General features: G+C 41.5%; 1 protein-coding gene across 1 annotated transcript in view; it reads right to left on the bottom strand.

The window, feature by feature from the left end:
* The window catches only part of SHC3 (SHC adaptor protein 3), a 159638-nt gene that overhangs the window by 77107 nt on the left and 65888 nt on the right, over positions 1-16643 (bottom strand). The window contains exons 3-5 of the mRNA XM_023537949.1: positions 6181-6244; positions 4088-4207; positions 578-631 (exon numbers count right to left, since the gene is read on the bottom strand). Coding sequence (XP_023393717.1) covers positions 578-631; positions 4088-4207; positions 6181-6244 — 238 coding nt within the window. The remainder of the gene's footprint in view (positions 1-577; positions 632-4087; positions 4208-6180; positions 6245-16643) is intronic.

The following is a 16643-nucleotide window of genomic DNA, read 5'->3' as shown; positions in this document are numbered from 1 at the left end:
GGACATCACAGCATCACATTCCTGATCAAATGTGGGGAGCAAGTCCCCTTGTTATTGCATCTTCTTCATAAAAGAAGCAATGCAAAAACAAAACATTTTCATTCGATTCTCTATTCTTTCTCTTTTTATCTCTGCAATTCCTTTCCTGTTGGCAAAGCAAACCATTACAAGACTATAGTGTTAAATTTGGAGAGAAAATTGCCAATTACAAATATTTATAAATAAAACAGACTTAGTAAATTCAGTCCTAAAATACTAAAACGGAGGACCCCATTGGAGGTCTAATAGAAAAACAAGAACAAGGCAGAGCAAGCGGTTAGGTGACCAGAACACCAGGCAATTTTGAAACACTGGGGAGCTGTTTCATTAACTCTTAAGAATGCCAATGCTTCAAGGATTGTTGACAGTTCTTGTATAATGAAATGAAAATTAATGATAGTCAAGAAGAGCTTAGGGAGAAATGGTTGGCATCATAGTAAACGTTCTTGATAGTATCCTAAGAAGCACACCTTGGAAGCAGGGCCCTTCTCAGCAATTCCAGACAAGAATAAAAGAAAATGATGCCAAGGGCACTTACCGGGTCTCCCCCAGAGGCAAAGGAGATGGACTGCATGTGATGATTTGCTATAATCTGCCAGACCCAAAACAAGAAACGAGATGTGTAGTTATTACCCTTCCCATGTCTTGGAAAACCAACCATTTGTTGGCAGGTAATATGAATTGACAAGGTTTCCCCCAAATCGGTACACACTGAAAATAACAATTATGTAAGTAATAACAATAGATAGCATTTTAATGAACTTTCACAACATGTCAGCTGCTCATCCAGCAGCCTTGACAGAATTAGCTCATTAAAGTTTCACAGCAGCCCTGTGACATAAGAATTACTGTAATCCCATTTCACAGATGGGGAGTCTGAGACCTAGCGGGGCCAAGTGGCTTGCTCAAAGTACTATAGCTAGTAAAGGGCAGACTACGACCGAACACAGATGGTCTTAAGAACCATGCCTCTTTGAGAAGGAAACTGTCTCACCCATACATCAAAATATTTTGACTGCATAGTTTCTGTTTCCAAAGACATATAGGATCTTTGCTATAGACCCCATAGTTGGAGTGGAGGGAAGCGTGGCCATCCCCCACTTCAACCCATTTGTATCATGTGCACATAAATCAGAAAGCCTGCATCCAAGATCAAAATCAGTGCCATCTCAGGCACTCTTATAATTTATCAATTTAAAAAGAGGACATTCCAAGTTCATTTTAAAATGGGAAATTTCCATTAGCATTGTAAACTGCAGGGTACAGTAGAATTTAGTAGACACTGAGTAAATTGGAAGCTGCCCTAAATTTAAAAAGCTACGTAAATCTTCCATGCTACTTTTATCTTTCTAAAAACAATGTAATGACATTGAAGTAAATTTCCGGGGGTGGAAACAGCACTCTTGTCTTCCTCTCAACATAACCAGGTTTATTTTTGCTCAGCCCCCTCAAGCCCTCACTGGTGGGCAGTCAAAATTTACAGAGCCATAATCCTACCATCCAAAGGATTTTTCCAACCATGCTCCTGTAAAAATCAAAGCAAAACGATAACTGAACTATAAGATAAAAAAAAAGATTTTTTAAATGCCTATTTCAGTTGTTAGGACTTACAAAATAACTCAAGATCAAGAAAAACTAAAGCATATAGTAGTTAAGTTTTGGGAGAGTCAAAAGTTACACCCAGATTTTTGACTGTGCAGGAGTCAGTATCCCTCCCCTCAGCATTGTTCAAGAGTCAACTGTAAATGAATAAAAGCAATGAGTCTGGCTCTGTAGCCTGTGCCTAAACACAGATGGATTAAACTAATAGTTTCCCTTCATAGTCCTCTGGAATCCTTCCTCTAGTCCAGGTATAGAGGGCTCCTGGGAGAGCAATGAGGACATAATAGTCCCCAAATGATGATAAACTATGACTTCTAAAATCAAGTTTTGTTTATTTAATTTTTTGCTTATTTAATTTTTACTTATAAAGCAGCTCTAAAGATGAGGTTTGGAAATCAAAGTGGACACTAAGATTTAGGTGAAAAATGGAAATTATATTTGGTCAACACAATGTATAACCATTACTGTATATGTTATCCCTTTGGCTAAGAGAAATTGAAAAGGAGAATAAGGAAGTTAGAGCTAATTAACTGAAAGCTTGTGTTTTTGCTCTGAGGTTGTTTCATCTTTTTCTATTCCTGGAGAACTCTACACAGGGGAGCAGGGCCTGCCTTCCTGCTATCTCTCTATGTTGGAAATAGAGTATCCACTTGGCTCGTTCTGTTTCCTGCACCCAGAGACTAAACTCAGTCAAATAGGAGAGCCAGAGGGATCTGAGCTTTGGCTCCTGTCAAACCTTCCTCAGACTGTGCTCATGATGTCCAAGCTAGCATCCCCCAGGACTCACTCCTATCCACCTAAACTAAGGGCAGGACATTGAGAACTGGACACACCCAACCATCCCCAATGCCAGGATGAAGAGTGCCAACCATGATGGCCTCATCCTTTCTGCTCTTTCTGAGTTTGCTTCTCTTTATTTTGAAGTGGGGAATTAGGTAAAAGGGGAATTAAGAGATAAGATCCCACTGAATTGAGGACCATGGTTCGAGGATTTCTAGAAACAAAAGGTGCAACAGCCACATAGAATAAAGATGGATGAGGGAGTATGAGTGCAGAGCTGAGGAGACCAACCTCCATTAGCCGCCATGGGTGCTCAGCCTTGAGGCTGCTCCAGAAAGAGGCTGAGCCTGTTGAAGTTCCTTAATCCACCACCTAAATAACCAGATAACCCATTCTTTAGAAGGGCCAATGAGAAAAGACAAGGGATCATCCATCTCTCAAGTGAAGACAAAGGAATGGAATAAGAAGTGGCATCCAATATGTCAAAACAAAGCCCTTTTATTTCTATTTTGGATCTAGAATTTATTTTACCATCTCAAATGGGAAGGGTGGGGCAGAGAGATAAATGAAGCTGGGATGTTGCTTGCTTACCTGGGGGATTTAGAAATCAATAAATATGAATATGTATAGCAACATTAAGGTATCGCTGGGCATCCCTGGTGACACACTGCCAGAGTCAGGAAGTATGTCATCCAAAGGTCTATGGATTGCCCATCTTACAATGTGGATATATCTGACTTCTAACTCATACTGCCGGCAACAGAGGCCCAGCCTGAGCATAGCAGGTGAAAGCATTTACAGTTCTAAGCATTTTCACCTGTTGGTACCAAGGGCTGCTGCTTATATACCCATTTGAGCCATGATGTTAAACAATTGCCTCTAATTGTTTTGGACAAACGTCTCTTGGGAAGAGGCATTTTTTCCTGGACAAGCTCTGAATCAGGTCAAATAAAGACAGTCCTGGAAGTAAGATCTTCTAGTGAATGACCAGACAGGTCATATAATATCACATAACCATTTTTCTGTCTGAAGGAACTAACCATCAGAGAAACCTAAAAGATAAACACTGCAGAAGAATCCAACCATCCTAAATGGAATAACCTCAATAAACATCACTGCTCTGCTGCCTTGGTCAGCAACAAACTCTTTCCACACTGGGTATGGATATAGCCACAGATAGCCATATGACATCAACCCTATGACACTATCAATTGTGAAAGGCTCCAAAATGACCCAATAAGAAATAAAAAATACTGTCAATTAAACCATAACATGCCATTCATTTCAAGGAAATAAAAATGTGAAAATAAAATGTGGGCTGTAGAATGAATGAAATATGGTATAAAATAAAACAAAATAGAAGCAAAGACATTGAGAGGAGACTTTTGCATATACATATGCCTCTTTTTTACATTGTAGGTAAACCAATGACTTCATGCATTATCCCCAAAAAAGGTAATTTATTGCAGAACAAAAGAGAGCCAATTCCATTTATCATCCTGTTGGTGACCCTTCGAAGTGGCCAAAGTTTGCAGATTCATGAAGGTTTTACACAAATGTGCTCCACACAGACCCAGTAGAGCTGGAAGTGGAAAGCCCTGTGAAATACCCATCCTGTGGAGGGGTCTTGGGCAGGGCAGGACAGGGGGCCTGAGAGCCCACAGACCTGTTTCGAGTCTGGTGTCCTCAAGTTCAGGCTGGCAGTAGAAATGGTCAGGGAAATGCTCATCCCCGCAAACTGGAGGTTGCTCTTGCCCAAGATGCTGGACAGCATTTTGCTCGGAGGCTGTGAAATCAAGCAACATTATTTTAGCTTTTGATTCACCAGAAGCCACACTGTCAGGGCCTCTAAGTTGTTCCTATTTGCCAAATCCCAAAACCTTCACCTTCCCACCTTCATTAGGCATGTGAAGAAAATTGTGCCACAAATAAACTGGAGGGGTGGGATCCAATATTAACAAAAACTTCTAGAATTTGCAAAACGCGAATTGTAAAACATCTACTATGCACACACACACCAAGATAAGGGAAAGACAGAGGTGTCAGTGTTTTAGGCAGCTCACATTGAGATATGTCTCATAGGTTACTCATAAGCCTCAGTAAAGTGCCACAGGTTAGGGCCCACAGCTTTGTAGACTCACAAACCAGCTTCATTTCAACAACAGTCATATTAGTCAGGGCCAGACTAAATCGGTCCAGCTCAGGGGCTTATGAACAATCTCAAGGAGTCATGAGAATGCTCACTGCTGAAGGAATAGAACACAAATTCTTTGGCCAGCACTTTCTCCAGGTCAGAGCTCACATGGATGATTTAATTAGAATCCGGGTCTGGAGCCAGCCCAAGGATGGACAGACTCAGTTTGGCTCTAACTGGTGCATCTATCAGCCTGTCAGAAATGTCCTTGGCACGAGGAACTATGAGCTGTGTTCTCCAGCCAGACACCTTCTCCCTGGGTCCTTTCAAGGGCACTGCCAATATTTGTCTCTATCCGTTGAAAACCACCCAACCTTCCTCCTCAGGACAGACCACGCCCTCTTTGATATGCCAGTTAACACTGTTCTTAACCAGCTGGCACTGTTTGCAAAGCTCCTGCCAGAGCTATGCAAAGATAGAGCTGCCTGGGCCCTGATTAATATACCTGAGCTGGAGACCAGAAATCAGCATTATTTCCCCTCCTTCACGGAGAGAACCAGGAGGGTATCCTAAGACTTGCTGGTCAGGCGCTACCTGGCCCTGAAAGAGAAGGTTCACTGTCTCTGTTCTTAGACACCCTCCTAGTTCCTGTATTCAAGGTGCTGGAGGCTTGCTTGGCAGCCCCTGTGGGCTGACTGGACCATAAACCAGTACATCTAAGCCTTCATCCAAAGTTCTCTGCCTGAAACTCAGTCGAATGTCCTCAAGCTATAAAGATAGAAGCGACCCACAACCCTGGGACCAGCAGAGGCGAGCATACAGCATGCCCCAAAACCTCAGGGTCAGGATAGATTCAGAGATACTCTCCCTCATTCAGTCCAGGCGTAGAAAAGTCCTGATAGTAAGTATTTAGTTATGTATTTGCTAGACGCTTAAGTAAAGAGATTTTCTCAGTTTTTTCTTAATTCAGGTATTTTTTTTTTCTTCTGGTTCAAACATCTTAGGATGAAAAGGTCTGGCACCCAGAACCAGGCAGTCTGGGCTGGACCTCAGCTCCACAGTTCATTTTAAGAATGTCATGTTAAAGCTTGAAATCAGCCATTGCAGAAGTATTTACACCAGGGAAACTGGCAAACACTACAAATTCAGTCCCCATCCCCAAAAAACAGTTATTAGACTTTGACTGGTACACCACTGGGAATGTCTGCCTCAAAGGGTTATTCTAATGAAGTGAATCAGTGATTCTAAAGGTTTAAAAAAATGCCTGGCCCCGTTTTACATGTCTATTGTCATCATCATATTTAGGTTTAGGCCCATGGTCAGTAACTAGGGTGTCTACTTTGAATTGGTAGTGATAGCTAACTGTCCTTATCAACCGCATGGCAGAGAGAAAGAATATAAGCTTTTTTCTGTTTTTAAAAGTGACAAGAACCACTGCCAGTTACCCTCTTCAAACTAAGAGATGGCTTTTGGTTTCCCTCTGGCAAAAAAAAAAAAAAGTGACAAGAGCTAGGCCATGGGAAGAGAGAATTGAATGATTCTACGTTATTAAAGATGCTGAGTAGTGACAGAAACGTTCAGAAGTAGAGAAGACATGGTCAGACGCAGAGCCAAGAAGACAGTACCTTTCTCTTCCTGAAGGCTCCCTTGGCTCCAGGGACAGCTTCGCAAACACGGCTGATGGCTTCCCTTAAGAGGACAACAAGAGAGATTCATTTTATCATGTCAATCAGGATTACATAACCCAGAGACTCTACAGGTTCACATCTCCCGGGAACATAATTGCCTGTATATTCCAGCATAGAAAATAGACCTGCCATCTCAAGAGTCATCCAATTTCTCCTCTAAATACAAAACTAGGAAAAACACAAACAGATCATTTTGAACCTCTCACTGACGGTATCCTAGTTCTCTCCATGGTGGTTGCGTCCTAATGGTGTGCTATGTATCAATGCCACACATCGTTTTTATTCTTGTTTTGTTTTTATATTTGGTTAATATTCTGTTTTAGAGAATCGATACCCTGATATATACTCTTCTGGATGTTCTTCCCATGGCGACAGACACGGCACAAGGCAAGTACTGCTATTGATCAAGATCCTTCTGAAGTGTGTCAGAAGAATGTAATGGAAAAAAATGTGGTCCTCTGAGTGTTATTCGCTGTAACAAGAAAATTCGGAGATGTCCTAAATTAAATTACAGCAGGCAGGAGGGTGGGAGAAAGAGGTAAGAGATTAATCAGTTAACAGCCTTGAGCCAAATCCAACTAAAGATTGCTCGCCTTCCTTAATGTGTGGAGAAGCTCTGAATCAACTTTCATGGCTATTTCAGCTCTTACCTAGAAAGGTAGGCAACCACAGACTCCACCACATTCTGCTTACTCATGAACTTTCCAGGCTGCTGACCACAACCAATCCAGAAACAGCAAATACTTTTTTATGGACTCTGCACCTATCCAAGAACTTTTCCTGCTTCACCTTTTCCCCCCCTTTTTGTCTATAGCTATTCTTTCAAAACAACTTACATCTTTCTCTCCACACTCATTGTACAGAAATGCTCCATCAATTCCAGGATGGCATATATGATTTTCTTCTCCTTGTTGTTCAGACTGTATGTCCCAGGACCCAGTCCTTTTTCTGGCTAGAATATGGCCCATTACATTCTTAATTTCAGAAAAAATTCTATTCCCCACGGTTTTTGTTTAACATCAGCTTCTGTAATTAGTAATATCATCAAATCAAGAGGGTTTTGAAGAGGAACTCCAGGGGTGTACAAATGAGCTGAAAATGCAGTTCTATGCAAGGCAGTTCCATGGAGCAGACTTTATTGAACAGCTACCGTGTGCCAGGCACTGTCTTGAGAGAGTCAAGGAAGTATCCTAGGTATTGAGAGGGCCTGACAGGAGGACCAGCTACAATGGGTCTGATCCTCAGGACTGCATGGGATAGGAAAGCACAAAAACAAAAAGGGGAAAACATGCAAAAATTAGACCAGATAGAGGCTGCTACAGTCAAGGAGCTGGAAGCGGGGTCTTAACATGGGAGGACATGGGGTAGTCACTCAAGAACAAACGAAACTAAATTTTTTGATTCAGTTCAGGGAGAAATGATGGAAGATCTGACAAAAGTAGCTCCAAAGTCAAAAGCTCAGAGAAGAGCTGGGTGAACCTCTCAACTCCCACATGGGAAAGGACAAAACAGTTAAAGAATAGAAAAAATATATATACACAAATGAAGGTTTGGAGATACACGCTGAATGATAAAAAAGATAATAGGTCCTCAGAAACATTCCACAAGCTTTCTCAGCTGAATAGTTTTTGAAATTATTTTCTATTATCGAGAAAAATAATCACCATCACAATACAATGCTTTTAAGAGAAATATGACCTTGTCAAATAAGGCAAGAGACTATTAAGATAAGCTTCATATTTGCCATTCAATTCATTGTAGAGAGTGGAGAAAGAAATACTATTCTAAAAGTTCAGATGCATGAAAACTGTAGACTATGAATCACCATGACTCAGAAAAAGTTTATTTAAAAGAAATAAAATTTTTGACATTTGTGCATTGTCATTTATTTTATAATAATGTTTTTACTGTGGTTCTAACAAAATTATCATCCAAAGTACTTTCTAAAAAATTCCTTAATGAAGAAGGTCAAGTTGTCTCTTTAAACACTACATAAGTCCCCAATATCTATTTTTTATCTGTTTAATTTTTTAAAAAAAGTTTGACATATCTCTGCACTGTGCTTGTTATAGTAAGTGATATATTTAGTTGAATAAAGCAGCTAAATCTCTAATGGTCCCAGCAGGCTAGAAAAACATTTTGTGGTAGAAAGTCTCCCATAAGCCATTCCTTAAATACCCATAATATGCATCAGATTTATTTTTCCATCCACCTACATGGAAGATTAGAGACAAAAATCAGTCTTGGATGACAGTTTTGCAAATGCCTAACCTACAGTACAGGTTAGAGGCCATCAAAGGTCTAATCTAGTTAGGCTGCCATGGAACTTGGGCAACAAGCTTGCTAATTCTGTGCCACTTCTGGGAGAGAGTGGCGAAAACAACAAATGAGCATTAAAAATGAGATTGTGGAAAAGACACTGCAAATAATAAACATGTTCTATCAAACAAGTCCTCTCACAGAAAGGCATGCAAGCATATCAGGGCACAGTCAGAGATTCAGTCTTTTGTCCTTAAAAAATGTGCAAATGTAAGAAATTCCAAAAAAATTTCTCAGAGCTTGTGGACTCAGGAAAGTCCTAAGGATTCTCTTGTGAGCCAGCCTTTAGAATCCCCAAAGAGGTTTGCAAATCAAGCTGGTTTTCAGAAAAATGCTCTCCCTTCCTCATTGGCACAAATTTGTTTCTAATGTTCATATGATAGCATATATGTGTGAATTCTCATTTCCACCAGGCTGACAGTATCTGTTTCTATTTGAAATAGAAATGTGACATAACTATTAATAATTGTAACATTTAGATGAATGAAATTAGTAACTTTAACTCCAAAGTCTATTTTTAAAAGTAATGATTCTCTTTGTCCCTCCTTACTGTTTAGCACTCTGCATTTTGGTGAGCAGAACTGTTTCAGTTTGTTCATTTAGCAGTAATTATTTAGCTTTGTGTAATTCCATTTAAGCCCAGTGTGAGTCTCAGGTAGCAATTTTGCCAATTTTAATAATAGAGATTGCTTCTTAACATTCTACTCAGTGTGACCCCATTTCAGTAAGCCAAACCATGACACAGAGCTCAGTTAATATGAAAATGTAATCTTTGACACCTTCGTGGTTATCTGAAAGTAACCCGAAATGGCAAACCCCACTTTTTCATGATTCCGTCATCCTCCTCTATTTAGTCTAAAATTTTCATCATTAGAGTCAGTACCGTTCACTGTTCATAACTTTTCCATTGGAATGCAGAATTTTTGTACCAGATTTTTTGAAGTCATGTAGCTTCATCTTTCTTTCTACTTATCCATCTCATTGCTGCCCACCCAATCTACACACACACACACACACACACACACACACACACACACACACACACACACACACACACACACACATTACAGACTCAATTTTTTTCAAAGGACATTTAGGTAATTTCTGCACTTATAGGATTGTATTCCAGTAGGGGGAGGGACAACAAACAAACACATATAACAGCAAACAAAAAGGGGAGATACATGTTACCGGTAAAGAGTATCAAAAGATGCCACCCCAAGTAAGCCACTTTGGCATAAAGATTATTTTGAGTGGAAAGCAATTGAGGAGAAGCAGATACAAGAAAAGCTATCTGCTCTCCCCTTATTTGCCTAAAAGCAGGACATACATTTATAAAGGTGTTTCTCCTTCTCTCTCTACCAGGAAAGACAGAAGTTAATCACTGAAGATAACTCTAGAATCTGATCAGCCCTGAGATGCAGCAGAGGAATCTACATGACAAACTTTGCTACTAGAACTCATCTTCCATTAGCTCCCACATGCATTTACCTTCTCACAATTTGCTGCACCAAGAAACTCAAAATCCTTCTCCTGGGTCTTGTCACTTCTGTACAGACTTATTGACCTTTGGTTAAGATGGTATATATAAGCCTAAGTTCTAAACACTTCTTTGAATGTCTCCCTCAAAGAATCACTGAGTTCCCCTGCCTGGATTCACTCAGCATGCATTAATCAACTGTTTGTTTTTCTCTTGTTAAACTGCCTTTTGTCTAATTTGCAGAGCTTTAGCCAGAGAATATAGGAAGGAAAGCAAAACAGTTTTTCCTCTCCTACAGTAAAAAATGTGGTAGCACATGTCAGTAAGGGGAAAGAGTTACTCAGTGTCATTTGAGTACCTGGGCAACTACCCAGGAAAAAGTGAGTGGGGTTCCTATCTTGTGCCTTATATGAAAATAAATTCTAGATGGATCGTAAATTTAATTTTTTTTGTAATAAAACCATAAAAGTACTAAAAGGAAACTGGGAAGACTTTTTTTTTTTACTTTTGAGTGGAAGGATGATACAAATACCAGAATCCATCAAAGAAAATATTGACACATTAGATAACTTAAAAATAAAAATTTAAGCATTAGAAAAAAAAATAACATTTCAGTCAAAGAGATAATTGTCTTAATATGAGTCAATAAAGAAAACTTCAAAAACCCAAAGGAAAATGGGCAAAAGTTATGAAGAGCTCACAGGAGATACAAATAGCTCTTGAAAATATAAAAAGATTCTCAGTTTTATTCATGATAAGTATACAAATTAAAGCCTATACTAAAATTCCATTCCCACAGCCAAAGACTTAAGCTTTATAAGGCTTTGTAGGGAAATACCTCACATCAATGATGAGGTAGCTTGGCACTGCCTCCATGAGTGCAGATTGGTCATATTTCAACAAAACAAAAGAACGCACAGTCCCTCTGGTCCAGCAGTTCAACTTTGGCACGCTCTCTCTAAATACACTCATAGACAGGCCAGAAGACTTCTGTGCACCACCACTGATTGGAGCAAGGTTCCCAACAGACTCATGAGAAACAATGTCTATCACAGAGGCCAGCTCAAAACATTATGGCACCTCCATAAAATGGACCACTAACATCGCAAAGTCGATAGTGCCCTCTGCACCCTCACATCCTCTTTCCTCCTCAGCTCCCTCCAAGCCAGCTCCTGTTTCTACTAGCTGCCCCTGCAAAATCACCAACAGCCAGCCTCCAAGGCACCAAATCTATGGGTGTTCTGCTGTCCTCACTTCCTTGATACACTTCCTTTTCTTGGCTTCTTGCCTTCTCTTGACTCAGCCTCTAAATTGCAGAGAGCCCCAGGAATCTGTCCCACTCATTTCCTCATCTGTCCTCTGCATGATCTGGATGAAGCACCGGGCATATTCCGTATCTAGTTCATTCACTTTAGACAAAGAAACATCCTCAATCACTTAAATCTCCTCCATTTTCCTGTTTTTCCATATAAAAATGCCCCATCCACCATAATAGTGAAAGCCTCTTGCTTCCCTAGGAGCCACCAGCAAAGACCTCCAGCAGGTCAAGGACAGAAGGTGCCCCCCAGCCTATAATTGCAGCTTCTGACTTCTTGCCTGGGGTGGAGCTCTGGGGATGCCTAAGGAGAAGAAGTGAGGGCACACTCTAGGGCTGGGCCATCTGGCCAGGGCTGAGGTTTGCAGTGACTCCTTCCCTCACAGGCACTCTTCTTGCTTCTTTGAAGACCCTTCCACTCTGAGAAGGTTTGAGAGCGTGTGCCATGAAATGGACAGTGTCTGTTCTTCTATTCGCATATCTTCCTTCTCTTGGCATCCACACCTGTTGGGTAGCTCAAGCCTTTTGCTGCTGACATGACCCCAATTTTTAGCAGAAAACCATCTAGGATGGGTCCAATGGGCTCATGGCCCACATAGGGCATTCCCTGCCCCCAGCACCTTTGCCCAGCCATCAGCAGGAGGCAATTTCTCCCCCAATACACCTACTCCTACTTCAGTGAGTCCATCAGTACACTGGGCCTCCCAGACTTTGGATAACACATGTCAAAGTCTGTGTGATCTCCTGAAACCCTGCATTCTGTCTAAAGTTTGGGGATAGGAATCCCAGGGAACAAGATTCTTGCCAAAGAAATCCTCTCCATAATTCTCAACCAATTCCATTATACCTTCCAAGTGGGTGCTGGGTAAATATTAGCAGAATATATTCGTACCCCATCTTGTCTTCCCAAGCCTCAGAAGTGCTAGAGCTATGCCCCCTGTTGGACCTGTGTCCCACTTTACTCTAGTGACCTTCATCTATCCAATCCTAAGATGTTTTACTATTTCTAACTCGAAATGCCTCACCTGTTTTTGTTTCTAGCCTAACATCTCCCATGGTACCAGAATTTTATAAACGATTGCCACACCCAATTGATATCTTCACTTTATTGTCTTCTCCGGTTGAATATTTTCAAACAAGTCTTGACTATCTCCACCAAAACCATTTTTGTCTCATATTACTATGGCAGAAAAATGGGACCATGGTCCATGGGTTGTCCCCACCTCACACCCAGGAGTTGTCCTTGATCCTCCTTCCCATTCCATCCCCACACCAAATCCAACACAGCCCTGACCAGCGTGAAAAAGACAAAACAGTCTGTGTTCTCAAGAAAACTATAGAGCAATGGAGGAGACCCACAACACGTGGAATAGTCTATAGTCAGAGCAGACTATAGTCATCTATTACTAATCACTAGAGTACAATTCCATCCTTCAGAGAAATGAGAGGGCAGGTACATCTAGTCAGTGCAAAAGGGGCTGGAGACCAAAGGGTGGTGGAAAAAGATCTCATGACAAAATACAAATTGGAACTGGGGCCACAGGGAACGTGATATGGTGGTGGGAGTGTAAGGAAAGGTCTTCTAGAGAAGTAGGTGTGCAGGGAAACAGCAAACTGGGGACAAATTTGTAAAGAGTAATGAAAAAGAGGCAGAAGAGTTAGGAATTCAGACTTCGGTCCAAAAAGCATTCAGGAATGTGCTGAGGAGGGACAAACCACAGAGGCCTTTTAAGTAGGGCTGATAGAATAGAAATAGAAGTGAATGGATCTTAATTTCACAGCCATGTGCTGGACACAGAGAGGCTGAGAAACAACAAGCAAGGAGATGAGCCCTGACTTCAGTGTTGAAAGTAGCAATAAAAGAGGACCATTTAGAAAAGAAAACCCACAGGCCTACCTAACTGTGGCATCATAAATACCACTTTGATCATAGAGACAGCCTCTCTTCCTTCCCAAGGACATGAAACCAGGTCATTATCTCCATCTTGAAGCCACAAGACACAGGTGGGCAATGTCTGACACCCAGGAGAATGGAGCCAAGAGGTTTCTTCCCAGTTTTGTCCACATACAAATAGATGACACTCTCCTGGCACCTGTATTCTAAAGAGTTGAAGTAGGACCAACCATGTGGTAAATGTAGAGTCCAACTGTAATTTTAGGCACCAAAAATTCTTTAAACTTGATTTCTAAAAAGTAATTTGTTGGGTTGAAATGGGTTGAGAACACTCAAATCTTCTAACAACAGGTATGCTACAAGTATAAACAGAGCCAAGAATTTTGAAATCTCTATGCCACTTGAGAAATCAGTGAGATGCCAAAGCAGCTTCCCAAGTGTTCATTGTATTGCAGTCACCCGTGCCATTATTATGCTGACAGTCTCAGTGTTTGCAATATGCCCCCAGACACATGGAGATAGTCTGTATAAATGAATACTGGTTCATGATTATAAAAGAGATTCCAAAAAAAAAAATAGTATCCTATATGTTCACATAAAAAATCCAATAGGAAAGTTAAGAAAAGAGATTCCTTAACTACGCTGAAAGGTATCTCACAAAATGAAAGAAAAACTCTTGGGATTGCAAGAATGTATGGACCAAAGAGTAAAGGCCAACTGAGACAATATTGAAGCCTATGGTCTTTATGGTTTAAAAACTAATTTTAAAGATTGCTCAAGGTCACAGGTGGCATCACAACACAGATGCCTTTGACAGGTCACAGACTTGCTGTATTCTTACAAACACTTTTACTGAATTTTCTTTTCTCTTTTAAAATTCTATCAGGTTCAAAAAAGTCTTCTGCTCCTAATTTGACTGCTTGGTGATGTTAATAAGCTAATCAAAGAGAGAATGCACTTCCTGTAATTGTTCTTTTAGGCAGGTGCAACCTTATCATAAATGAGCCACTTCTCAGGCAAGCAGGATGGGCCCACCCAGCTGCATGACACCATTGCCTTCAGAGTGCTACTAAGGGGCTGAGCAGGGCCACCCAGAGTAGCATGGAATCCACAGATCCTGGGAAACCCTGTGCATATCTGTCACAGATCTTTTTGGAGAGATGCATCTTCTAAGATTAAACACCACAGATTTTAAACAACCCGAATCCACTGAAATCTGCTTCTTTACAGCAAAGCAGGAATACAGGAGAAGCAAGCAAACCTGACCCCCGAAACAAAAGGGGACCCCATGAGACTGACAGTGTGCCGGGGCCTGTTCTACTTGCTCTTAAGTTATTGCCTCATTTAATCCTTACAAACCCCGGAAGGAAGGACCACTTATGGGGGTCTTATAGTTGAGGCAATGGAGGCAAATAGGAGTTAAGCGCCATGCCTGAGATCACACCGCCAGTGAGTGCCTGAGCCCAGGTTGTGGGACACTGATGCCATGAAGCCACAGCTATAAAGCCAGGCCCAGCAGGGGGTCCACAGAGATGGCACGTTTTCTGAACTCCAGCCAATGAACCTCTGGGGAGCCCATCACATGTTTCCCAGCAAGGTCATCCACAACAGGACTTAAACTTTTAGAATCCTTACAGTCACAGAACTACATAAGGCCTCTGAAATCCTCAACATCAATGCTAATCTACCAGGAACTTGCAGGCTGTGTAAGATGGGGGCCGTGGGAACCAGAAAGCAGGAGCCGTAAGGTCCAAAATCTTCCTTGAGTGGATAAACAAACCATGTTAACTGGGGCTCAGTGAAAAGCAGGAACTATGGACACACCCAACATGAATAAATCTTAACATAATTTTGCTGCCTGAGAGCAGTGAGACAAAAGAGAGTACGTGTTGCAGTATTCCATTTATGTATAAACTCTAAGAAATGCAAACTGATCTACAGTGACTGGCTGCATGGGTGAACTGGGAGGCAAGAGGCAAGAAGGGCTGTTGCAATGCTCCCTGAGGAGACGACTGGGTCCAGGATTTCCAATAGGTCCCGAGAAGTTCAGGGCTGGCCTCTGTCACAAAGTCTCTTTTCTGCTCTAGTCTTGACGGAGCAATAGAAACCAATTACATAGACCTGGACCAAACACCTGATCTCCTCTCAGTCTTCTATGTTCATTTTTCTATGCAAAATGACAGCTAAACTCCATTAGCCAGGTGACTCAGACACCTAGGCCACGCCTGCTCGTGTCCTGTATTGTCTAATGCATCGGAGACTGAGGGCAACGTTTCCTGGTGAAACCTTTCCCTTTGAGATCCTGTGGGTGGATAGATGCAGATCTTGGAGGTGGCATCTAAAAATAGGTTCAGACAGCAGGAGGATTTTGCAACCCTGTTTAACAGTCCTGTGCCACACAGAGACAGATCCACTATAATTATTTTCTGTATGTCATGATGTTTTGACATTTCAGAAAACCTGTCTAGCTGGGGAGAGAACACCTCTATGGGGTTAGCCCATTCTTAAAGGTAGAAAAGGATCCAGTAGAGCACTCTTCTGGCATGCAAACCAACCAATCCAGGGCTAGGCCACCTCTATCTGACCTGTGTTCCTCTGTCTTAATCGTCCCAGGACCAGGTGCCAGGCAACTAGGGACCATCCTTAGAGCTCAGAGAGCTCACTGGGACTATTCAAACTAGCCAGTCCTAACATGTTCATCTGTCCTACCCTGGCCTGCCCTAACTCCAGTAAAGGCTCTGGCCTAAACCATCCCTTTCCTCCAGTCCTCTGCCTCCTACCCACCCTGGTTCTTCCCACATGGCCCTTCATGCTGTACCTCCTGCCTCTAGGACTGAGGAATATAATAAGTTTTGTTTCTTCTTGAGCTTCTCCTGTTTCCTCTTGTAGCCAAATCTAAATGACCATCTCAAAAGCATACAGGAGGCTTAACAGTTTCCATTAAGTTTAAGGAAAGAGAAAATAAAAGAGCATAATCTTTTAATGATTAACTGTGTGTTAGAGAACATTCCTAAAATATTTTAATTAAAAATCTTAAAGAAAAGAAAAGTGAGCTCCTCCACCTCTCTGCTGTCTTCAGCATCCAGACTCTAGGTTTTCTACATTTGAAGAGAAAAGGAACAGAGTGGAGGTAAACAGAGCTTGTCCATAATAAGCAAAAATAGGACCAGACTTTCAGCTGACCCATCCACCAGCGTCCTCTTAAACAGAAACACTCTGGTGAGCTGGGATGGAGGGGGAACATATCAGTGTCATTTCCCTTTGCTGTTTTCTGCTTCCAACATGGTCTACTTCTAGGGGCTCCATTTCTTGACTGGGAAAAACAGTGCAGATGGATGGAGAGGGGTCACTTCACAGGCTCTTTCCTCTCTCCACCCAAATCATTCATGTCT

This window comes from Pteropus vampyrus, unplaced genomic scaffold, assembly GCF_000151845.1.
Source record: "Pteropus vampyrus isolate Shadow unplaced genomic scaffold, Pvam_2.0 Scaffold205, whole genome shotgun sequence".
NCBI lineage: Eukaryota > Metazoa > Chordata > Mammalia > Chiroptera > Pteropodidae > Pteropus > Pteropus vampyrus.
Note: the sequence above shows the minus strand (reverse complement) of the source record. Positions and strands in the feature narration are given on the sequence as shown.